Source organism: Crotalus tigris, unplaced genomic scaffold, assembly GCF_016545835.1.
Source record: "Crotalus tigris isolate CLP2741 ecotype Arizona unplaced genomic scaffold, ASM1654583v1 scf7180000019721.812232, whole genome shotgun sequence".
NCBI lineage: Eukaryota > Metazoa > Chordata > Lepidosauria > Squamata > Viperidae > Crotalus > Crotalus tigris.
This window is the reverse complement of record NW_024097681.1, coordinates 433,269-458,659: the sequence shown is the minus strand read 5'-3', so window position 1 is coordinate 458,659 and position 25,391 is coordinate 433,269. Positions and strand designations below refer to the sequence as shown.

General features: G+C 40.9%; 1 protein-coding gene across 7 annotated transcripts in view; it reads right to left on the bottom strand.

Annotated features, from left to right (window-relative positions):
* SLC44A2 (solute carrier family 44 member 2) overlaps positions 1–25,391 on the bottom strand; it is a 260,738-nt gene that overhangs the window by 161,505 nt on the left and 73,842 nt on the right. The window contains exon 1 of one of the 7 annotated variants that reach the window (XM_039364300.1): positions 17,432–17,673. The exons of 5 other annotated variants lie outside the window; for them this stretch is intronic. Coding sequence is in view for 1 of the 2 variants with exons in the window: in XM_039364299.1 (XP_039220233.1) it covers positions 17,432–17,468 (37 nt within the window). In the remaining variant the exon portion in view is untranslated. Of the gene's footprint in view, positions 1–17,431; positions 17,674–25,391 lie in introns of those variants that run through there. One more of the 7 variants, XM_039364299.1, reaches the window with a different exon arrangement.

Genomic DNA, 25,391 nt, shown 5'->3' with positions numbered 1-25,391 from the left:
CTGCTGGAAAGCCATCTCTGAACAATTCTCCAGGCGCCACGGGGGTGTTTTTCCTCTGGGAGACAGCTGTGGTTTCTCAGCAGAGCCAACTGTGCTGAGAGCCAGTCCAAGAACCCTGTGGGAAAGGAAAGGAGGTCTGAACCAGCTCCTGGCCAGGACGAGTGTAACAACAAGGCAGGTGAGTATGTGTTTAAACTAACTGTACCTATCTCACTTGAAGATAGAAGAGGGGACCTGATCAAACCCCTGGACTCAGGACGGTAGTCCTAAAGAAGTCCGTGTTAAGCTGTGTGGGTGGTTAAGCCAGTGGATTTCCTACTAGTGACCATTGGAATGTCCGGCGCTGTAGGTCATTGGCAGTGTGTTAGGATGGGGGGGGCGTAGCAGTGTTCCCAGCACACAGCTGGAATGCATGTTAAAAGGATTTGATAAGTATTTTAATCATACCCAGTATAAGGTTCCCTACCCTAAGGTAACTAGGGATAGGCTGCAGTTTTTCTGTGAGCATCAATGGCCTCACATGGATGTGGGGTGGCCCCCGGAGGGAACTTTTAAGCTTCAAATCATTGATGATCTCACTTCTCTGATAGCAGCCAATGAGGAAAACTATCCTAACTAATTTCAGTACATAGATCAGTGGGGGGATGCAGTAGCAGGGCAGGCAGATGAGTTATTGCAATGTCAGACTGAAATGGTTCGTTTGTATGTGGCTAGACCTAAAGGGAAAAAGCTTCAGGTTGAGACTAAAAGAGTCAAGGATGTGAAGCTTTCAGAGACTAAGGTGTCAGACGCCAGGAAAGAGATAAAGGTGGAAGTAGAGGAATTGATTCTTAGATCACCTCCCTATGTTCCGCACCTCTCCCCCATGCCCCTAGTGCCGGCTGCAGCAGCTGCTGTGCCTGGGGAGGGGCTGATTGCTCCTGCTGTGTCCGAGGACATGCAGTCAGTTGTGAGACAGAAACAGAAAGGGAAGCCGTCGGCCCCAAAGGAGGAAAGGGATCAGAGGGAAACAGATCTCCCTCTGGAAGTCAGGGGGGAACTGAGTGAGGAGGACGAAGTAGAAAGCGATGCTGGAATAGTTGTGGCTTCTGAAATAGTGACAAGATCGGCTGCAGCAAGGGCTAGGACTGCTGGACCAGAATTTCTAGCCCCCCTGAGGCAGGTTGATCAGGTAGTGCCAGACCGGCAGGGAGCCGTACAGATACAGTCCATGTTTTAATATGCCCCTTTCACCACAACAGATTTGTTAAACTGGAAACAGCATTATGGTCCATTGTCTTCTAAGCCTGCTGAAATGGCAAACTTGTTTCAGACCATTATGAGAACCCATAATCCAATGTGGCAGGATGTGCAGCAATTGTTAGATACTTTGTTGACTCCTGAGGAAAGGGAAAAGTGGAAGGCGGCTGTTAGGCAGTGCCTGAGAGATAGATTGCTTGCTGTTCAGGATATTCAGCCAGAGTTGGACACAAGGGCACCAGAAAAGGATCCAGAATGGGATGCACAAGATCCAGCAAAGATGGGATTGCTGAAGGAATATCAGAATTTAGTAGTAGAGGCTCTTCGCAAGGCTGGAAAGCCTCCAGTAAACATGTCAAAGCCTTCTTTAGTGCTGCAGGAAGCAGATGAGAGCCCGGAAAGTTTCCTGCAAAGATTGATTGAGGCTTATGAGCTTTATACTCATGTTGATCCAAGGAGTGCAAATAATGTGAGAATGTTGAATGAGAGGTTCATAGCACAAAGCTATGATGATATAAGGAAGAAGTTGCAGAAGTTGGAGGGAGCATTAGGGAAAAATACTACAGAGTTGTTGGAAGTAGCAAGGAAAGTGTTTGTTAACAGGGAAAAGGTGGAAAAGAAGGAGAGAGAGGCGAGAATGCATAAGAAGACAGAGTTGTTGGCTGTGGCATTGCAAGGAGGGATCATGCTGGGACCTAACCAGTGTGCTAATTGTAAGGAGGAAGGTCATTGACAAAGAGAACGTCCTAGAAGGCAGATGAGAGGAAGAGATTGGAGAGAAAGAGAAGGCAGAGGACGTGGAGATGTTGGCAGTGGACCCCCCATGTGCTCTCCCTTTAGGGGAAGAGGGCAGAGAGGGACTCGAGGGAATGCAAGAGACTGGAGTAGAGAAAGGGAAATTGAAGGAATTGGATTGGCAGGGACTAGTTGGTCAGATTGATGGGGACCTGGCTTAGAGGAGACCCCCTCCCCCGAGCCATTGGTTACTTTAAACATAGGGGGTCGACAGACAACGTTTTTGGTGGATACTGGAGCAGGGAGATCAGTTGTGAATAGTCAAGTTGCTAAAATAGGACCCCATAAGATAAAAGTTCAAGGAATGTCAGGAGAGATTTTAGGACGACCGGTTCTACAATCTGTCACTTGTGTGTTTAAAGGCTCAAAGATTCAACATGAGTTCCTTTATGTCCCCGAATGTCCGGTGCCTCTGTTAGGTAGAGACTTACTTACTTACTTAGGGGCAACTATTTCCTTTGATGATGGACAACAAACACTTCAGATAAAACACCAACCTGAGGCTATGTGGAGACTGATGGTTAATAGGTCTGTTGAGGAGGAAGTCCTGGATGAGAAATGGAGGGAGTTTGGAGTGCCAGGGCTATGGGCTGAGGATAACTCCCCTGGTTTCGCAGCCCACCACTCCCCGGTGATTGTGGAAGTGAAACCTTTAGCAACGCCTGTGCATATTAGGCAGAGATCCTGCTCCAAGGAGGCTATAACTGCTATATATGGGAGCATCCAAAAATATTTGAAAGCAGGCATTTTGGTACCTATTCAGTCACCTTGGAACACACCTATTTTACCTATAAGGAAGCCAGATGGTTCCTTTCGCTCGGTTCAAGACCTGAGAATCATTAATTCCATGACTGTCACAATCCATCCCGTTGTGCCCAACCCCTATACATTGTTGAGCTTGATTCTTCCAACTGCAAAGTGGTTTTCAGTTGTAGATTTGAAAGATGCTTTTTTCACGATTCCCATCCATAAGGTTAGCCAGCCTTTGTTTGCTTTTGAGTGGGAAAATCCAAACACAGGGCAAAAAGCACAATATACCTGGACTTGACTGCCACAGGGTTTTAAAAATTCACCCACCCTGTTTGGGACTGCCCTAGCAGAAGATTTACAGCATTTTGTGCTCCGGCAGAGGGGTGACACGATTCTGCAATATGTAGATGATGTGCTAGTGACAGGCAGGACAAAGGAGAATGCTGGGAGAATATGGAGTTCCTTTTACATTTGTTGCTGAAGTGCGGCTATAGGGCTTCCAAAAAGAAGGCACAATTGGTCAAGCAGAGGGTGAAGTATTTAGGGTATGACATTGAGGAGGGGCATAGAGCTTTAGGCTGGGAAAAGAAGCAAGCAGTGTTAGCTATTGCTGAACCCCTGAATAGGCGACAGTTAAGGGGCTTTTTAGGTTTGGCAGGATTTTGCCAGATATGGATACCAAATTATGCTTTACTGGCAGCACCTCTTTATTCAGCTACAAAAGGGGGTGATGGTGAGCCCTTTGAATGGGAGGGAGAACAAAGGAGAGCTTTTAAGGAAGTGAAACAAGTCCTCACATCAGCACCAGCCTTAGCTTTGCCTAACTTGGAAAAGCCTTTCAATCTGTATGTTGATACCAGGAAGAATATTGCCTTGGGGGTGTTGACACAACAATTGGGGCAGTGGCAACGCCCAGTGGCTTACTTATCTAAGCAATTAGATGGGGTTGCCCAGGGTTGGCCACATTGCTTGAAGGTTCTTGCTGCTATAGCAGTCCTTTTACAGGATTGTAATAAATTGACCTTCTCATGTCCCATCAGTGTCCATACCCCTCATGCAGTCCATTCTATCTTGGATAATAAAGGATATTTGTGGATCAGCAGTCAAAGGCTTTTTAAGTATCAGGCAATGATGACTGAAAACGCTCAAGTAAAATTAGTGGTGTCCAATTGACTAAACCCTGCCACCCTATTGCCTACAGAAGTTGAATCAGAACATGACTGTTTACAAGTGTTAAAAACTGTATACTCAAGCCGTCCAGATCTATCTGATATATCTCTTCTGGATGCTGCCCTGAATTGGTATACAGATGGCTCTAGTTACAAGAACGATGGCAGAAGGGTTTCTGGATACGCTATTGTGGATGATGAGAAGGTGGTGGAGAGTAGTCCGCTTGGGACTGGCTATAGTGCTCTAGCAAAACTATGGGCACTCATCAAGAGCATTGGAAAGGGCAGAAGGGGAAACTTTGAATGTTTGGACGGATAGTAAGTATGCTTTTCTGACTTTACATGCTCATGGTGCTGTGTACAAGGAGAGAGGATTTAGGGATTCTGCTGGCAAACATGTGTTACATGGACACTTAATCAAGCGCCTTCTCAATGCAGTACAGAAACCAGCAAAAGTTTCTGTTATGCATTGCAAAGGGCATCAACGGGGGGTGGATAAGATGGCTCAAGGGAATCGGAGGGCTGATTTGGAAGCTAAGAAGGTGGCAATAAGAACAGGACCCACACCGGATTTATCAATATGTGTTGCAATGGACTTGGGGGTCTTGCCCCCTGTCATTAAGCCAACATATTCACAGCAAGAGTGTGTGAAAGCAGTGAATGACCTTAAAGCTACTATTAAAGATGGGTGGTATCTGTTGCTGGATGGACGTATTTTTGTCCCACAATCTTCAGCATGGGCTTTACTTCAAGCATCTCATGAAGCAACCCACGTGGGGAAAACAGGGTTGGAAGTGGCCATTGGAAGGGATTACTATGTAAATGGGTTGGCTGGGATAGCTGCTCAAGTGGTTTCACAATGTGGCATCTGTGCTAAAGTCAATCCTAGACAAGGGCCCCTTTTACCACCTGGGACAATACCTGTCTCATACTTTCCTATGGACTCTGTCATAGTTGATTTTACAGACATGCCAAGATGCGGGTTGTACAAAGCCCTATTGGTATTTGTGGATAAATACACTGGCTGGCCAGAAGCTTACCCTACAAAGACTAAACAAGCCAGGGAAGTGGCTAGACTGTTGTTAAAAGAGTTAATACCTCATTTTGGCAGTCCTTCCTTTATCTCTTCTGACAATGGTCCTGAATTTGTTCATCAAGTCAATCAAGCAGTGGCTACTGCAATTGGATCTAAGTGGCGGTTTCATAGTGCTTTCCATCCTCAGTCGGGTGCGAACTCAGAAAGGATGAATCGCACTTTGAAAGAGAAAATTACTAAAATCTGTGCTGAGAGTCATCTGAAATGGCCTGACGCTTTACCTTTAGCCCTATATGCTGTGAGATGTGCTCCTCGTAGACAGTACAGACTGTCCCCATATGAGCTGATGTTTGGGCGTCCTCCTACGCTGCTAAAAAGAAATTTGGCTGGATGGCCTGATTTGGGCCATCAGGGGGGAGTGTGGACTCTGGAAATGATGCAGGAACTGAATAGGCAGGTGGAAAAACTTAGAAACTATGTTATTGAGCAAACACCGCCTAGATTAGTAACAAGATGTCATCCCTTTAAACCTCGGGATAAGGTGTGGGTGAAACATTGGAAACGTGAACAACTGGAAGGGAGATGGAGAGGGCCTTATGAGGTAATAACGGCCTCTCCTTTAGCTATAAAGATTGCAGAATCTAAGTCCTGGATCCATTGGACCAGAGTCAAGGCGGCAGCAGAACCCCTGTGGACAGTGACCAGGGACCCAAAGGTTTCTACCAAGCTTACTCTTAAATGTGTTTAATGAATATTCTATTGTTTGTATAACAGATATTATAGTAGCACAAGTGTATCCTACACATATATCTACGGCTGTTCGGCTGGAATTCAACACCCTTGCTAAGCCACTCTGGAAGCTGGCTTTCTACGCACGGGAGAAGAAAGGATGAAAGGATTATTTCTGCTTTTATATAGTACTATTGTTGCATGTAATAATGTTTGTCTTTTTAATCTAGGCCAATGGAGCAAGCCAGAAGAGACTCCCAGTATAGCCAACACAACAGATTTTTGCCTTTCTGAAGCATATGATATGGAGAATTTACTGTCCATATGTTTAATACCAGTATGTGTTCCAGTCACAGTGGCCAAGGAGTTTGGTCACTATGTGTTTAAAGGGCATATAGGCTATGAAACAGTGTACAGCTGGGGTCACATCTCTAAGTTTTTGCCACCTGATGCTCTAGCTTTACATACTCCTAACGTAGCCATTCCAGAAGACTTACAATGTGCACATATTACAGGTTGTGAGCAAAGTACATCCCTACCTCATTGTCTGAAGGTGAGCCAAGAAAAGCTGAATTGCACATCTTTCCAATCAGTGTCCTTTAGTTATGCCAACATATGGTTGCCCAGGGGGTGGTTCTTCACTTGTGGAAAAGACACTTTTAATTACATTCCTGCCAATCTAAGCACAACATATTGCTGTCTAAGCAGACTGACTACCTTCCTACTAGATAGATCACTTTTTACCTCCTTTAACGTCACACGTTACAAAAGGGTGGAAGTTTTGAATGAGGACTGTGACTCCTCTCGTACTCTTCTGAATGCTGCTGAATATAATGCTTTGGTTATCTCATTGGTGGGAGTTCCTGCATTGGCTTTAAGAGTTCATGTCAATATAAACTCTGTGGCCTGCAACTTGGTTAAAACTATAAATGCCACTTCAATAGCCTTGTCTGTTATCAATCAGGAAATGGTGGAATTATGCAAGGCGATTTTACAAAATAGGGCGGCCATAGACTATCTCCTGCTCCGCCAACATATGGGATGTGAGGCCTTTGAGGGGATGTGTTGTTTTAATCTATCAGATCAATCCCCAGTTATAAATAAGCAGATTAAAGTGCTCCATAAAATGGCATTGGATCTGCAAATAGATTCCCTGGGAAGTTGGTGGAATAACTTATGGTCTTGGCACCCAATGGGTCTTATTGGTAATATCATAAGAGCAGTAGTCATTTTTATTGCTATTCTGATTAGTAGTTGTTGTCTTATGCAATGTGCCTTTTCATTGATGCATAACATAACACTGCCAAAACGAGTGTCACTACTTGCAAAAAGAAAAGCAACTGCTCAAGTTATGGCTATGTGGGAATTCCAGAACCAGGAGTACAATAACATACATACATCAGAGCCAAGTGTTACAGGTTGAAACTTATCTGCAAGGTTGAGATAAGTCTCAACAGGGGAGAGTAAAGTGGGAAGCTGGAAAAATACTGATTGTCTGACAGAAACTGTGGGTGAAAGGGAGGTTTTCCTGTCTACCAGACGACACTTAAAATTAGAATTGCCAGATATCCCGCTCTCAGCTCTGCACATGATACATTGCAAACTGCCTATCACATGATATATTGAAAACTGCTTATCACTTGAAATATTGCTAACTGCTAAAAGCATTCCTATGTTGAAATGAGGAACTATAGATTATAAGCATGTCTAGTAACCTTCCTATGTTAGAATAAGGAACTATAGAATGTAACCATGTATGGAATATGTCTTGATCAGGAAATACCTACGTATTGGGGGTTATAAATATGAACATCCATGCCCCAGTTGGGCGTTCAGACACTTTAAGCTGTGAATAGCTCTCTGAACCTGCGCAAATAAACTTTCCTTCCACAAAAGAGCTGACTCAAGTCTCTCACTTCTACAACACCAACGTCTTCATTTCTGCGGTTGGAGGGCTGGACTGCTCAGCTGTTTGGCCTCGAGTGCTATTGGTTAATGCAAAGTAAGTACTCAATAGGAACACATCCACTCATGTTTAGTGAATGGTTGACTGTGAAAAGCATGGTGACAATTTTTAAAGAAACCTTAGCAATACTCAGCTATGAGCATCTCTGTGAATAGGTTGGAGTAGAAACACAAGCTGACATTGTTGCTGATGTACCATTCTGCCCATTGCTCCACAGCAGTTCTATCTGAGCTCCTAGATCTCATAGCAAATCTGGTGGAGTCCACCAAGCTATTAGTGCTGTGGCATTTCAAGTCTCTACATCCCAGGTACAATATCTGGTGTATTCAGAATTTCTTATATTGGATTTACAAAAGAGGTTTGTTAAAGTTTTGAAGAACTTTATGACAAGAAAAAAGAGAAAAATCAACTTCCTTGACATTATTGATGAAAGATCAAGATGATTAGAAGTAAAAGGAAGGAATGCAAAGTTAAAATAGACCTTGTATGTCGTTATCTCTGGTAATGGGCTTTTGTTGACATCAGGACTGAAATGACGAGGTTTTAAGGATTTGATTATAGATAAGAGATGGATTATGGCAGGGCTGTCAAACTTGCAACGTCACGTGACGTGTCGCAACATACCGCAGCTTTTTTCCATTGCCAGCAATGGGGTAGGCGCGGTTTCGCCATGACGCATCCGGCCCTTGGGCCGGCAGTATGACACCCCTGAGTTATTGGATTTTTTTTCTCTTTTGACATGTGTTCTTTATTATTTCTTTGCTGCACATATTTTTATTCTTTTTAGTTTGTATTACTTTTTACTGTTATAATTGTAAATCTTTAATAAAATTAATATTAACAAACCAGAAGGTGATTAGTAATATTTAGTGGAAGGGCAGGTGATATTTATCTTGAAGGGAATGGGGATATACCTGCTTTTGAGGCCATCTACTGATCCAATCATGCTAGACAATTTTAATATGAACTCCAATACAATAACTCACAAATTAGTCAGAATAGCAGAATTGGAAGGGACATTCAATGTCTTCTAATCCAACCCTATGTTCAAGCAGGAGACCCTATACCATTTCAGACAAATGGCTGTCCAGTCTCTTTATAAAAAACCTCCAGTGATGGAGCACCCACAATTTCTGAAGGCAAGTCGTTTCATTTATTGTTCTCACTGTTAGGAAATTTCTCCTTAGATCTATATTGCTTCTCTCTTCTCCCTCCTCTCCTTTCCAACCATTCCTTCATTGTGCCTTCTGATGCTTTGGAAAATAGGGTGACCCCCTCTGCTTTGTGGCAGCCCCTCAAATGTTGGAATACTGCTATCATGTCATCCCTAATCTATCTTTTCACTAGACATACCCAATTCCTAAAATTATTCATGATTTAGCCTCCAGTCCCCTAATCATCTTTGTTGCTCTTCTCTGCACTCTGGAGTCTCAACCTTTTTTATATTGTGGTGAACAAAACTGGATGCAGTATTCCAAGTGTGGTCTTACCAAGGCCATATAAAGCATTGCTAACACTTTATGTGATCTTGATTCTATCCCTCTGTTAATGCAGTCTGGGATTGCATTGGTTTTTTGGCGGCTGCAGCACACTGCTGGCTCATATTTAAGGACTCCAAGAGCCCTCTTGCACTTACTGCTATTGAGCCACGTTTCACATAATCTGTTCCTGTACATTTGGTTTTTCTTGCCTAAATGTAAACCTTACTTTTCTCACCATTGAATTTCATTTTGTTAGATAGGGCAGAATTCAAGTCTGTCGAGCTCTTTTGGATCTTGAACCTATCTTTTGGGATGTTGGCTATTCCTGCCAGTTTGGTATCATGTGCAAATTTTTTTTATTGAAATTTTTATAAAGTTTTTACAATAAAATCCCTCCCCACCACCCTCCCTCCACCCCCCCTTAACCCTCCCCCCCTTCCCAGAGCTGAATACAGAGCTAAAAACAGCAGAAGAAAAAACATAAAAATTAAATAAATATCAACTATACATAAAACCTAAATTTTTTTTTAAAAAACCCTTAACTCCATTACATTAAAATCAACATTAAAATCAACAAATCTAACCATAACAACTTTACTCTATAAATTATTCAAAAGCTAAATAATACTTTCTAATCCCATATTTATTCTGAACAAAATTTACCCATCTTTTCCATACAGAATTATATCTCTCTTGTGAATGGTCTTTCAGATAAACCGAAATTTTAGCCATTTCTGATAAATAAGAAACTTTTAAAAACCATTCCTCTAAGGTAGGCAAGGAATCTTTTTTCCAATATTGCCCAATCAATAACCTTGCAGCTGTAATAAAATTCAACATTAAAATAATCTCTTTACTATCACAATCTTCAATAATACCTAACAAAAATAATTGTGGTGTAAATTTTATCCTTCTATTAAAATTTTTTTGAATATTCCACCAAATCTTAATCCAAAAAGCCTTTATATTTCTACATGACCACCAAATATGATAATACGTTGCATCCATACAACTACATCTCCAACATTTGGGCTGTAAATTAGGATACATACGAGACATCTTCTGTGGATCAAGGTGCCATCTATAAAACATTTTATAAAAATTTTCTCGTAAATTTTGAGCTTGGGTAAACTTAACATTCCTCACCCAAATTATCTCCCATGTATCTAATAAAATCGGCTCTTCAAAATTTTGAGCCCACTTAACCATACAATCCTTAACTAATTCTGTTTCTGAATCCAATTCCACCAAAACATTATAAACTCTTTTTATATGGGCTCGATTTTGATCTCTAATTTGTTTCACCAAGTTCACATCTTCCGCTGTAAAACCCACTTTTTGATCTATACTCCATCTTTCCAATAATTGCCTGTACTGAAACCAAGAATAAATGATATTTTCTTGCATTAAGTCCTCCATCGATTTTAGTTGCCACTTATTCCCTTCCCACTTAATCAATTGCTTGTAAGAAATCCTGTCCATTTTCACTCCTTTCCTTATCCCTTCTATAGCATGCCCAGGAATTCCCCCAATGGTATTCTAGAATTTAATCTATAATACTTCTTCCAGACACGCAATAAAGCAATTCTTAAAACATGGGATTTAAAAACACTATCCACCTTTTTATTATAAATTAAATACGCATGCCATCCAAATAATAAATCCCATCCTTCCAAAAAAAGTATATCTAAGTTTGTTAAGTTAACCCAATCACTGATCAAAGTCAGAACCACTGCATCATAATACAATTTTAAATTTGGCACCTTGAGTCCACCTCTTTCTCGAACATCTTGAATAATTTTAAGCTTAACTCTTGGTTTTTTCCCAGCCCAAATGAATCTATTAATACCCCTCTGCCATTCTTCTAAATTTACCTCTTTCTTTAAAATGGGTATCATTTGAAACAGAAAAAGAAATTTTGGCAGAAGATTCATTTTCACCGCAGCAATTCTCCCTAACAAAGATAATTGCAGTTTCTTCCAATCATTCAAATCCTTCTGCATTTTGAGCCATAACATTTCATAATTATTTTTATAAAGTTTTGCATTAGAAACAGTTATATAAACCCCTAAATATTTCACCTTTTTTACAATTTCAAAACCTGTCAAATTAACTAACATTTCCTTATCCAAATTAGACATATTTTTTGTTAAAATTTTAGTCTTATTATTATTAACTTTAAACCAGAAACTTGCCCATACTGATTTATAATCTGCAACAACTCTACTACTGAGTCAGTTGGTTGAGACAAAGTAACAACCAAATCATCTGCAAAAGCTCTTAATTTATATTCTCCCTTTATTTTAGATGATTCACGAATTTTAATCAACAAAATCTCTAATGTTAAAACAAACAACAACTGTCTTGTACCCTTTTCAATTTGAAAAACCTCAGATAAACCTCTATTAATTATAAGTTGCGCTGATTGTTTTTGATAAATACTTCTAAAAGCTTGCAAAATTTTTTCCCCAAAATTCATTTCTTCAACCAACCTCAACATAAATTGCCAATTTAACTGATCAAAAGCTTTTTCCGCATCTAAAAAGATCAGACCCGCAGGGATCTGATTATTTTTATCCAAATATTCTATTAAATTAATAATTTGTCTAACATTATTCTTCATATACCTCCCAGTTATAAAACCAGTCTGATCAGTATGTATAATTTGATTCAATACAATCATAAGTCTATTGGCCAAAATTTTTGCAAAAATTTTATAATCTGTATTCAAAAGAGATATAGGTCTATAATTTTTAGGTAAAGTAAGATCCTAATCCTCTTTTGGAATTAGAGATATAAAGGCCCTTCTCCAAGATAGAGGTGTCTCCGAACCCAATAAAATTCTATTAAAAAGTTCCTTTAAAGGCTCAATCATCTCCTCACTTAAAGTTTTATAATAAATTGATGTCAATCCATCCATACCAGGTGCTTTACCAACTTTTAATTGTTTAATTGCCTTAATAATTTCCTGTGAAGTAATTAACCCATTAATCTCATCTCTTTGATCATTAGTTAATCTAGGAAAATGAGCATCTTGTAAATATTTATCTATATCCAAACTCTGAACCTTCTGGCCCATATATAATTTTGTATAAAAATCTAAAAAAGATTTTTTATCAATTCTTTCTGAAAAACCACCTTACCATTATAATTTATTTTATCTATAATTCTCGACCTCTGTTTCTTCCTTAATTGATAAGTTAACCACCTGCCAGGTTTATTTGCATTACAAAATGTATTATGTCTCATAAAACGTAAATTAGTTGCAACCTGGTCAGCCATTAACATATTAAATTGTGATTTAAGCAAATTTATAGAAGCCTTTACATTCTTATCCAAAGGATTCATAATTAATGTTTTTTCTTTTATTTTAATCTCCTCCTCCAAATCTTTACGTTTTTGCATTTGTTTTCGCCTATAAGAATTATTCATTTGAATCAAAAGCCCCCGCATATAAGCCTTACTTGCATCCCATACCATTGACATTGAAGTTCCCTTAAACATATTTAAAGTAAAAAATTCCTTTAAATGTTCTCTAAGTTTCAATACATTCGCTTCATATCTAAATAAATTTTCATTCAACCTCCACGATCTTCTTTCCTCCTTTTCAGGAATTAATTCTAACCATACAGGACTATGATCAGCAAGTGTCCTTGGAAAATTTTTTACAGTTTTAACACTAAAATATAAATCCATACTAATCAAAAAAAAGTCAATTCTTGAAAACGATTGGTGCCTATCAGAAAAAAAAATGAAGCCCTTCTCATCCATATTGTGCTCTCGCCAGATATCTCTCAATTCCAATCTTCCTTCAGTTCAAAAAAAGCCTTTGGTAATTTAGCTTGCTTGAAAAAAGTAGAGGATCCTTTCTTATCTTTATATGTATCCAAAACACCATTCCAATCTCCCATCAAGATCACTGATTTATAATCCAATGAGATCAATTTTTGATGTAAAAACTTATAAAACTGTTTTTGTTGTTGATTAGGAGCATACAAGCCCACTATAAGCAATTTCTTTCCATATAACACCACTTCAATCATATCTTCCTTGAAAATCTGAATCTATTAATTTAGCTGACAAATTTTTCTTAACATAAATAACAACACCCCCTTTTTTCTCTGGAGCAGAAAATACAAAATGAGAGCCCAATTGGGCATTTATCAAATATTTTTGATCCTTTGAAATAATATGAGTTTCCTGCAAACAAATAATATCATTATTATATTGTTTCAAATAATGAAATATTTTCTTTCGTTTCTGAGGAGAATTTAAGCCATTAACATTCCAGGTCAGGAGCTTTGCCATCTCCTCCAGCTGCAAGCCTGGAGAAGACTGCTTGAAGATCTAACATCGAGGATCGAATCGAAGATCTCTTAGGTCTTGCTCCTCCCACAGGCTCAGAAACAGATTCTTGAGTAGATTCTTTTATGCCCATCTCATATTGCTCTTTTTCTCTTCGTCTATGAGTTGCTCGGGTAATTCTCTGCTCTTTCACCTCAACAGACTGCTGCACAGCCTGTAATTTTCCTCCTTTCATTGATGCAGCATCTCCAGCCAGTTGCTCTCCCTCTTTCACATCAAGAGCTTTAAAACGTAAGGGTGGTGGTGAGTGAGCTCCCAGGACAGACATATAAAACTCTTTTGCCTTTGCAACTGTATTAAGTCTATAACGTGTCCCCGCATGGCTCACCACAATTCCAATTGGAATATCCCATCTGAATGGCATCTGCTGTTTTTTAAGTTCCTCTGATAAAAAGGCAAAATCTTTCCTTCTTAAAATTTTTGATGGAATCTCCTTTAAAATTATCACATCCTGAGAAGCAATCTGAAATCTCTGGTTGTAAAATGCTTGTATTACTTCATTACGTAAAGATCTTTTTCCAAAATAAACCATCACATCTCTTGGTAAATTTCTCTGCTTTGCAATCCACGAGTTAACTCTAAATATTTTCTCTATTTCCCTCAATATCTCTTCTGGTTCCCTCTCAAGTATCACAGCAATATCATTTGCCACCACCTCCCTCAAATTTTCTTGCATATTTTCCCCCAAGCCTCTGATTCTCAAAGCGAACTCCATTTCTCTATACTGAGACATGAGAATTTCATCCTGTGAAGTCTCCACCGTTTTTTCCACATTTTCAACACGGTCTTCTAATAAATCCACTTTATCAACAACATCCTCAATGCGATTGTCCAGCTTTTCAACAACAGAGGCGAGTCCTTGCAAAGCCATTATTATATCCTCCCTCATAACTCTATTTCTCTCTTCCAAAAGTTCCTTCATTTCTTGTCTAATTTGACATACAACATTACCCATAACATCTTGAATATCTTTTACCGTGAGTGATGGTACCGGTGGTGAGGGTGGTGGTGATCTAGCTTTAGGTTGTTGAACTGTAAGTATTGCCGGAGAGGAAGCCACCTTAGGCACAGCAGAAGTTGCTTGACGCTTCGAAGCCATCTTAAGAAAAACTTTTCTCCAAAGAAAAAATCCAGAAGACCAGAAAAAAAAAAGAGAGGGAACAAAAACCCTCTTGTAATTATATATAAAAAAAGGGAAATAATAATATATTTACCCTTCTCATGCAGCCACTAAAGGTCCCAAAAATTACCACTTTATAATGATCAAAAAAATTGCATGAGAGGAAAAAACATCTCATCGCCATTTTACTTTTCCCTTATAACAAGAACAAAAGAAACTCTTCTTCCAGGAGTTAAAGTTCAAATTAAACTTGTAAATCAATTCCCCTGATCAACTCTGTCCGCATTCAAAATTAGCTCACCGGTTCACATAAGTTGCGGAGGTGGGAGCTGCGTCTTGCTTCGTCCCCCCCCCAAAAGGGAACAAAGGCATTTGAGTCGCGGAGTTTGCCTAGGACTCCGTGGGAGCTCACCCTTCAATCCCGAAAAAAGATCTCGAGATCTTAGTGGCTCTACCACTATCCGCAAGGCAAAAAAACTCACCTCTCTCCCTTTGCCCGGGAGAGAAGCTTAAGCCGCGGGACAGCTGATCTTCACTTTCACCGCGGTTTTCACACGAACTCAGGCGGACAGCTACAAAGTAGCCGCCATCGGCACAGAACAACGCCACCGGAAGTCGGTATCATGTGCAAATTTAATGAGTTCCCCTTCTATTCCCTTATCTAAATCGTTTATGAAGATATTGAAGACTACAGGGTCTAAAACAGAACTTTGGGGTACCTCACTGCTTCCTTGCCTCTATGTAGATGTTAGTTCTAATAAGGACTACACATTGAGTGCAGTTTGTCAGTCAATTACGAATCCATCTCATAGTCCAGTATAGCTGTCCCTCTAGTTCCCTCCTCTACCTTTGGATGAAAAGTTGTCAGCTAGGTTGGTCAGGAACTTGTTCAATCTCCCACTTCATGCGGAGTTTTTCTACTAGTTGATGTCAAGATAGTTAAAGTACCCCCCCCCCATTACTACTGTGGTGTGCCCTACATATATTTAATTGATTAGCAAAAAGTTCATCTATTTCTTCTGCTTGGTGGCCTGTAGTATACACCTATGGAAACGTCTTCTTTTTTTATACATATATATTAACCCAGATGCATTCTAGGAGGCTTTCATCCTTGGTCTTATGCATTTTTGTAGAGTTGTAATGATCTCTTACATATAATACAACTCCACCTCCTCTTTTGTTTTGAAAAATTTATATCCTTCCATCAGTAATTTCAGTCATTTCATTTCACCAAGTTTCAATAATGGCAACCATATCATACTTGCCCTTGTGTATTAGTACTTCAAGTTCATCCTGTTTGTTCCCCAAACTTTAAGCGTTAGTGTATAGCAGTGGTTCTCAACCTTTTTAATGCCGCGACCCCCAACCGGTCGTAAGTCGAGGACTACTCAACTGGTGCAGCACCGTTTGCAGAATGGGACTTTTGGTGGGCTCAGCAGGGCAGAGACAGCCTGGACAATTCCTATTGGCTTTTGAAAGCCAATAGAATTAGACTCTATTCAAGAGAGTCTATTCTATTGGCTTTCAAAAGCCAATAGAATAAAAGGGAGTAGCACAGCTAAGGAAAAGGGGAAAAAAATGGCGGACTACATTGTTTGGCGACCCCAGTGAAATGGTCGTTCGACCCCAAATGGGGTCCCAACCCACAGGTTGAGAACCACTGGTGTATAGGCATCTCAGTCTTTTATGGCTGACCTTACATCTCCTAGTCTGTATCTGAGTTTTTCTTCCTTCCCATCCCTCTCTACCTCTTTGTTTGATTGGTTGTCTTGGGGTTTATGCTTGGGATTAGGTCCTAAAGATCCTAAAGATTGGTCATCCTACCCTCTCAATTTTAGTTTAAAGCCCTTTAAAGCTGAGCCAGTCGTTTTCAAATATATTCTTCCTGATTCTTGTGAGGTGCAGCCCATTCCTTGCCAGCCTTTCTTGTAGGTAATGCAGACTGTGATCTAGGATATATATAGTCAATTATATTTAAGCCTTAAATATGGTGTTATTGCATTGGGAATTTGACTACGTATTAATACTGACTGTGGTATTATATGTTGATGTATCAGGATTGTTACAAATCACCAGAGCCTTTTAAGTAGGCAGAACACAAAATGCTGCATATGCCCAAATAAGAGAACTACTTTAGCTTTAATAACTAATAATTTAAATTTATATAGCCCAAACTCCACAGTGATTCTGGCCAGTTACTTTAAGTCTGTTTGTGTAATATACCAAGAGATTGCCTGGATTCTTACAACTTGCTGAACTTCAAACGATCCACTCCGATTTTAGCATAGTCTCAGGCACTTGTAAACTCAGACATTAAACCCGGAATGGCCGAAACGAGAGATTGAATGCCAACTGGCCGGAGCAGAAGGCCTTTCCTTTGCGTTGATCGTAACCCAGCTTGGTTGTTCAATTCTATTACTCTCCTACTCCTTTCCTACTGGTTAAAGTCAAGCAAAAAGCAGGCGTGTTTTTCCACCGCAGATATTTTTTGCAGTGTCTTCCGAATCTGCTTTGGGAGCCAAGACAGATCTGAGGAAAGGCTGCGCCATGGCTACAAAGCAAACCAGTGACTGCGTCAGCCCAAGCAATCGCCAAGATCGGAGGCGACCGGCAGCTAAGCCAGGCATCTGGCCAACCGGGGAGCATCGCCGCGTCCCCCCACCCAGCAAACGCGCGGAAGCCGTTTCCCCGATCCGTACCCGACCAACACCACCTGCTGCTGTCCGCCCTTCATAGTAGAAGAGGGCGGAGAACAAAAGGCGGCGCTCAATTAGGGCTTACCGTGCTTGCCATAGTAAGTCTCCTCTTCCTGCGCCATCCCATCCGCCTGGTCTTCCTTGCCCGCGTTCTCTCGTTTTCTCCCCACCCTCCTTCCCAGTCAGCTGCTGAACAACCGCCCAATGAGACGTCTTGGATCACTTCTCCTTCGGAGGCCGAACTAGCCAAACCTGCAGAAAGTGGGGGAACAGGAGGAGGAAGCGGCGGCAGCAGTTCTCTCTGCCTTTCCAAGGGCCGGCTCGGCCAATGCTCCTTGACTGGCGCTTGCCTGCGCTCGAACAGCTGCCTACAGAAACAGCCTTAAGGTTTCGTGAGAGTTCTGGTTTAGTATTCCGCGCCGGTCTTTCATCAAAGAGAACCTTGCACGCTTGATTTTCTCAACCAAATGCAACTCCAAAAATCTCGGTCACTGATAGAAAGTACCCCACTTCTCTCCACCATGGGATGTAGCTTTCAAAACAAGAGAGCAGCAGCTGTGGTGAAGTGGACTTGGATTTCCATCTGTATTTCTGGGCTCCTACCTTCGTTGGAACTTTGTGTTTGCACAACAGCCTAAGTCACAACGCTCAGCCGCATTTCAGTTTGAAATCCAGTCCACCATCAACCACAAAAGTTAATTGGATGACTGAGTCTACCTCATAGGACTGTTGTTGTGGGGGAAAATAAGCGGAAACATATTTGCTTCCCTGAGCTCCCAAATGAAACGTGCTTATGTGCAGAGTAATGAAACAAAATAATCTTATTTTGTCTTCTCTCGAGGCTTGAGATAGAACTGCATTGGCAGAGAAAATATATGAGATCAATGCCTGGTAATTTTTCATTTCCAGCATCTAACATTACTAATAAGGTCGCATTCCAGTAAGTCTCAACAAGACTTTTGTTCAGCTAAATAAACAGCATCTGATTATGATCAGAATTCTGTTTTATGATATACTATTAATATTTATAGCCTTTAATTTTTCCCCAAAAAATTAGGGTCCTATAAACAGATTCCTAGAATGTATCAATGTCTCTTTTCCATGTCTCATATAACCCCCAAATTGCAGAAGAAGTCTATATATTAAACATTATGATTTAACATGAAGCACAAAAGCATACACCATGTCTAACCAAACCTGGAAAATCAACTTAAAGAAGGCAATGCAGCATATATAGTCTAAAATCCAGTCAGAATGCTATTAGCATAAGGATGGAATTTTACTATGTAATTTACAATCATGACCATCCATTAGAAGACAAACTCTACCACTACAGTCCCTTTGGAAATTCCAAATTTGTCCTGCTTATAATTTTCTGTTTTTAAGGATGAAAGAATATACAAAACAATCAGCTCTCTTTGACTTGATACTAATGAGTAGGAAACATTCATTCTACATCTACAAGAATGTAGAAATAGCAGGATCTTGACTGTATAATGATGATCTTAATTTTAAGAGAAATTAAAACTTAATGAAGTCATCTTAAATATCAATCAACTCAGGGCAATATTAGGTTAGATTCCTTAGCAGCAAAAAAGGGGAAAGATCCCAACGTAGGTACCAGATATTAGAGAAATTCAGAAATTCAAGAGAAGTATGAAATACCAGATGGAACACAACTGTTGCTCCTACTTTTTTAAAAAAAGGGGGAGTAGAGATCCAAGTTCTAAAAGAAACCATAAAGTGATTTATCTGTAAGCACCTTAAGAACAATGTTTGAGTTGCAAAGGATCAACTTGGATTGTGAATCACCAGCATGATGTAGCTGCCAAAAAAGCAAATGCAATTTTTGATAGCATCAACAAAAGGATAATTTCCATTTCTGCTTTTCTCTGATCGGACTGGCTAGTTCTGAGTCCTGCATTTTAAGGATTCAAATAAACTGAAAGGGTGCAAAGAAAGGGAACAAGAATGATCAGAAGCTAGAAACCAAGTCCTATACGGAGAAATTAAATGGATTAAGAAAATTTAGCCTTGAAAGAGAAGATGGTCAAGATGTTTCCAATCATTACAATGTATAGAACATGGAATAAAGGATTTAAATTACAGGAGAGCTAATCCTGACTGAATGTTAATAAAAATATTCTAATAATAAAAAACAACTAGGCTCTAGAACTAACTACTCATAAACAGGGTCAGTTCAAGTAGAAGCTACATAACCATCTGTTAGGACTGCTCTAATATGGATTCCTCAACAGAACAGAAGAATCAATAATTCTAGTAAACATTTCATGGTTGAGAAAAGAAGAATAAAAACAGAAACTAGAAGATGTATTTATATGATATAGTCATTCTCATATAGTTACGCTAAACATGGTTTATTTAACTCCATTTGCTGGGCTCACATAACATATTGAATCATATATGAAACAGGATCAGAGATCACACAACATACTAGGCTAAAGTGTGGTTCATTATGATAGACAAACCCAGGGTGCTAGCATTTCTTAATTCTTAAATCCCTATAGCATTTACATAACAGAATGGTACAATCATTTTTAAAACATGACATTGTAAACGCCAGTGGGGAAAAAACAATGACCCACAAAATGGGCTTTCAGTTTTCCCAGTTGGAAAGCTCAGCATAGTAGGGGATGGGAGTAGAATGGGACAACTTGCTACTACCAACTCGCTGTGGCCAATTTACTACAGCCATCTTGCCCTAGTCATCTTGCTGCGGTCATCTCATCAGAGAACTCACCGCAGTCAAGTCGCTGTGGGACAACTTGTTGTGGGACAATTCTATGCAGGATAACTCAACGCATAAATATTTTACACCACGGTTTCTTCAACTTATTTCCATTGACAAAAATGTAGAAGAAACAGTGGCAAATAATATTATTGTGTTGAATTATCCCACATCAATTGTCCAATGGCAAGTTGTCCCACTGTGAGTTGACCACAGTGAGTTCTCCTGTGGTGAGTTGGCCATGGCAAGATGGTCATGGAGAGATGGCCACAGCGAGTTGTCCTAGACAACTAAGGCCCCATAATTTGAACACTGTCCCCACAAGTCAACTTGCCACATCTCTAAACAGAAGTTCTAAATTAGTTTACAAGGCCTTTCAAAACTCTAATATGGTTCCTGATTACTGATATTCTATGGCCACAGATATAGGAAAAGGGAGACGGGGCCTCTGATCAAGCTGCAACTAAGCCTTCAGTTACCCCAAACAGAAGTTATTATGATATGTAAATAAAGACTGATAGAGAATTATCCAAAGAGTTTCAGGAACACAGGGACATGTACCAACCCAGGATTCGCCAGCATCTACTTCTATGCTGATAGCTATTGCCACTGAAGTAATTATTTCAGACCTTTCCTTTTTAAATATTTTTAAAACATGTATAAAAATAATATCCACAAGAGCAAAAGCCCTCAAAAAAGTTTAAAGGTTGGCCCCTCAGAGTCACCATCAGTTTCACTAAAGCTACTTAGTTTGATTTATGAGCTTGATTATGTCATGAAAGAATCCAAATGACCACTAGATGACAATAAAAATATTTTTCTCTTTGTTGCCATCTAGTAATTGTCTGAATTTTGCAACTCAGTTCTGATCACTTTAGCTTAGCTCTTTCCTGCTCTTGCAGCATTAGGTGGCTCTCCTGCCTCAGGACTGCTACTGATTCTTCTGAACCAGATGCCTGAGAGCACCTGAATACCAATGTTATTATTATATTGTAAAGATCTTCACCTAACTTAATTAGACACACTAAATAAAGATTTAAGGTCTAGAATAGGGCAGTTTTCCATCCTGATTACTTTCAACATTTACCTATCTTGAAGGAGGGGACATTTGAAAGCCTTGCACTTTCCTTTTTAGCAGGCTGGAGTACTTCCTTAAAGAACCCAAGTTTTAAGAAAGAGCAGTTGGATGTTCATCTATCGTTAGGTATCCAGAGTCAGCTAATGTGTTGGGTTTAATAAGAAATCTGCAATACTAATAGATTCATGTAATGAGTATTGCTTTTTAAAATGCCACTTGCTGGATATCAATTATTCAGAATTTTTTCCACTTCAATAAGGCAGCAAGTGTGCTACAATGTCTGGGAAATCCTGCACTGCATTGCAGCGGCACAACTGAGGTGCAGGTGTAAAGAAGGGAAGTCTTCCTCTTGTTATAGATCTTGTTACTTGTGAAAGTGCTGATAGGTTGCTAATCAATAGCACCCAAACAAAATACATTAGAAATTAGAATCAGTCCAAACCCTGAAACAGGAGGACATTTTCTTTAGAAAATGTCACACAATTAAACTTTTCAAAGGGAAATAACAGAAATAATTACAAAAGAAGCCCAGACCCATAAATTAGTCATCACAGATGCAGATGCACCCAGGAAGGGTGGGGAATGCCTCAAGGAAATGACCATTATTCTTTTTTAAGGGATAAGCCAAGCCGAATTTTAAAAGACCAAAGAAGAGGGGGGGGGGTTTCTTCTCTCACTCTCCTTCCCCCGCCCTGAGCAATTCTGGGCAGACAGCCAAGAACCAAAAGAAACACTGAGGGCAGGAAACTGCAAATGCCCGCCTTGTATAAGCAATCAAACCCATCGATCCCACCAGATAGGAATAATGTAATGCTAACAAAATTAACACAAAACACATATAGAAACCTATTTACATGAATAAAACCATCTCCTAAGGTCAATATTAACTTCTCCCGATCCAAACAAACACAAACTAAGGAAAATTAGGGGAACAAATACCTTTACAAAATCCAAATCATAATTTCAATAACTCCAGGGGTATAAAAGCTGGACCACTCACCTTGGAAAATCACTAGCTAGTCCAGAAACCACTGCTGTGTCACTACTCTGTCCGGTTTCTGCAATAAAATCTACTTTCTGGCAGCTTGCTTCGTTTAGTGTCAATTCTTCCATCTGAGCTGAAGATCTGTGTCCCAGCTGGGATACCGAACCAGAGAAAATTCTTCTCACAATCTGGCGACCACTAAGGGACTCCAGCCAACCCAGCCACTAGACCGGGCCCGGAGGGCTCCTAGCTCGCCTGCGACAAACTCCCTTTAGTCTGTAGGTAAGCCCATGGACCCTGCCCAGGAAGCAAAGGGTAGTAAAGGGAGTCCTTGAGTCTTGCACTCAACAGCTGCCCAAAAGTAGGTAAGTACCACTAAAATTGTAGCTTGGGGACAAGAGTGTATGTGTGAGTATGTGGGCTTCCTCCTCTGATCACAACTAGGATATCACCTCCTCCTTGTTTTTTCCTAGCTGCCCCCAGGTCTGCTGCTATCTTCACCAAGCCGTGACCGGCAGAAATCTGGAACACAAGGGGATTAAAACCGGAGCGTGGAACCTTGCTTGGTAGAAAAGAGTGGGGGAGCTGAATGTGCTTTGAATGAGAATTGAGGTTGGATTAATAGGAAATCCCAGTAGAAGTCCATAGGCAGAGACAATCTGCAGGAGAGGCCCATACTACTGTACAAAGCAGAGGTCCTCCCAGACTCCTTCTGAGTCTGAAAACTGATGGCGGTGAAGTAGAAGGAAGCGCCCATACCTGTCTGAGCTGAGGGCAGCAGGTCCTCCCCAGACCCCTTTTTGGTCTGCAAAGTGACTGCGTAGGAGAGTCTCGTACTCTGTGAGGGAACCGGAGTCCTCCTGGGCATTTTTTTTTTGTGGGCGGCAGGGATAGTGTAACTAAGAGTGGCTGGGCAGTGCTGCTAGGACCCGACTAAGCCGACTGAACCCCACATCATAAGGGGAACATGGGTAGCTGTAGTTTGAAGGTCAGAATTAGGTCACTTATTGGTGATTTTCTCGAGGCGTGGGACAAGAGGTGAGTGCTCATCCTGGATGGCATGAAAAAGAAACGAGCACAGAAAATTTGTAAAGAATGGGCTTTGCTGAAGGATGGAACCAGGAGACCAATTTGGCCAAGGGACTGTACTTTTGATTTTGCAACTTTAAAAGCACTTAGACCCCTAATAAGACCCAGCCAGATACCCTATTGGTATTGCTGGGTGGAATTTTCCAGGATTAAAAATCCTGCCCCAAAGAGGGAGGAAGAAAAAGGAGCCTCCCTTTCCATTGCAGATAAGTTAGAGCCAAAGATGTATGGGCCCCCTCTTGAGTAAACCAGTCCCAGGAAGGATGGGAGGGCAATTGGAATACGTGGTGACACATATGCCATTTTCCACATCTGACATGGCCATCTGGAAAAGGGACACTCCCTCCTTTAGGTCCAACCCCCAAGCTGTGATTCAGATGTTAAAATCTATAATGGACAGCCATAACTCTTTGTGGGGTGACATGACTCAGCTGCTGCATATCTTCTTAACAAAAGGCAAACTACTGAAGCTGTTTGAGAAGATCGCGGAAATAGCCAGGCGGCCGATAATAATTGCGCCAGGGCAGGTAGCCCCGGTACAAGTCGCTTGGCCCACCAGTCGTCCTGACTGAGACTATAATGATGACAATGGGACGAATATAATCGGGCTAAAGATAACCTGATGGAAGCCCTTTAAGAAATAGGCAAAAAGCCTCTAAATTGGCAAGAATTTCAAAGAACGACCAGAGAGAAACAGAATACCCAGATGCCTTTTGGGTCCAACTCTCAGAGGCAGCCATAGCACATGCTCACCTAGACCTAAATTCACTGAAAGATCAGAAAATTCTCACTTCCGAATTTGTGGACCAGTCTACCAGCAACATTAAAACACATTTCCATCAAGTTGTGTCAAACTGGTCCAGCTTGAAGCTTTTGAAGTTGCGAAGAATCGCAAACTTCATCTATGACCAAAGGGAGAGGCTGAGAGAGGAGGAAAAAGAAATAGAAAGAAATAGAAAGAGAGAGGGAAAGAGACAGGAAAAGGAGAACGGAAAGGAAGGAAGATCTGCAAGTCTTTGCAGCCATACGTAACAAAGCCAGACAAACAACCGGTCCTTTGATAGGCAACATCAGTGCCCGCAGTGCGAGGAGGAGGGAGTGCCTGGACATAAATGTCACCACTGCTATAAGTACGGTGAAATGGGCCACTTTAAATACAACTGCAGGAAAAACCCCGAATGACGCCGCCACCTGCCACCCAGAGCTTCTTTTCCTAGGGAGAGATCCTTTCAAAATAGGGAAAGGAGATATCAGGAAGAGCCCCCTTGGGAACAAAATGGGGGAAATGAACTCTGATGTCAATGACTAAAATCAGGAAAAGAGGAGTTTCAAGCCACTTTTGCTGGGCTGGCCATTCCCCTAAGGAGCGATCAGGATGGGGAATCCCTTATTACAATCACAATAGAGGGAAAGGAGTATGAGTGTTTGGTAGATACCGGAGCCACCTCATCTCTCATCACGACCCCTCCTTTTAAGGGGTCTGTAATACCAGGAGCCCAGGATAATATAGTTGGAGTGGGGGGGATTATCCTGGTAAAATTCACCCAAGAATTGAAGATAGAGATCGGCCCCTTCAATCACACCTTCACTATTTGACAGCAATCTCCTTTGTCCCTTATGGGCCGAGATTTTCTGTGCAAAATGGGGGCCACAATAAAGTGCAACAAAACTGGAGTAATATTAGACATCCCTGCAAAGTGCAAGCAATTTTTAGTCTTAAACAAGGAACAGCTGCACAAAGATCTTAGAGACCTCCCCACCTCCCTATGGGGCTGGGATTCTACTAAGATAGGATTATTGAAAGGAGCCACCCCAGTCAGGATTCAGGTGAAAAAGGGACCACCCCCGTGCATTCCCCAATACCGGATCCAAATTGAAGCCATAGAGCCCACTAGGAAACTAATTGAGGTGAACCTAAAACGGGGTTCTTCGTAAATGCACCTCTCTCTGTAACAAGCCTATTTTTCCAGTCCGCAAGCCAAAATTAGACCAGGACAGGAACCCAGTCTTCAGATTCGTTTAATGATCTAAGACAGTCGTGTGATAACCCATGCCCCGATAGTCCCCAACCCAGCTACCATCATCACTGAAGTTCCGGCGTCGGTTACATATTTTACAATCATAGATCTCTGTTCCGCTTTTTT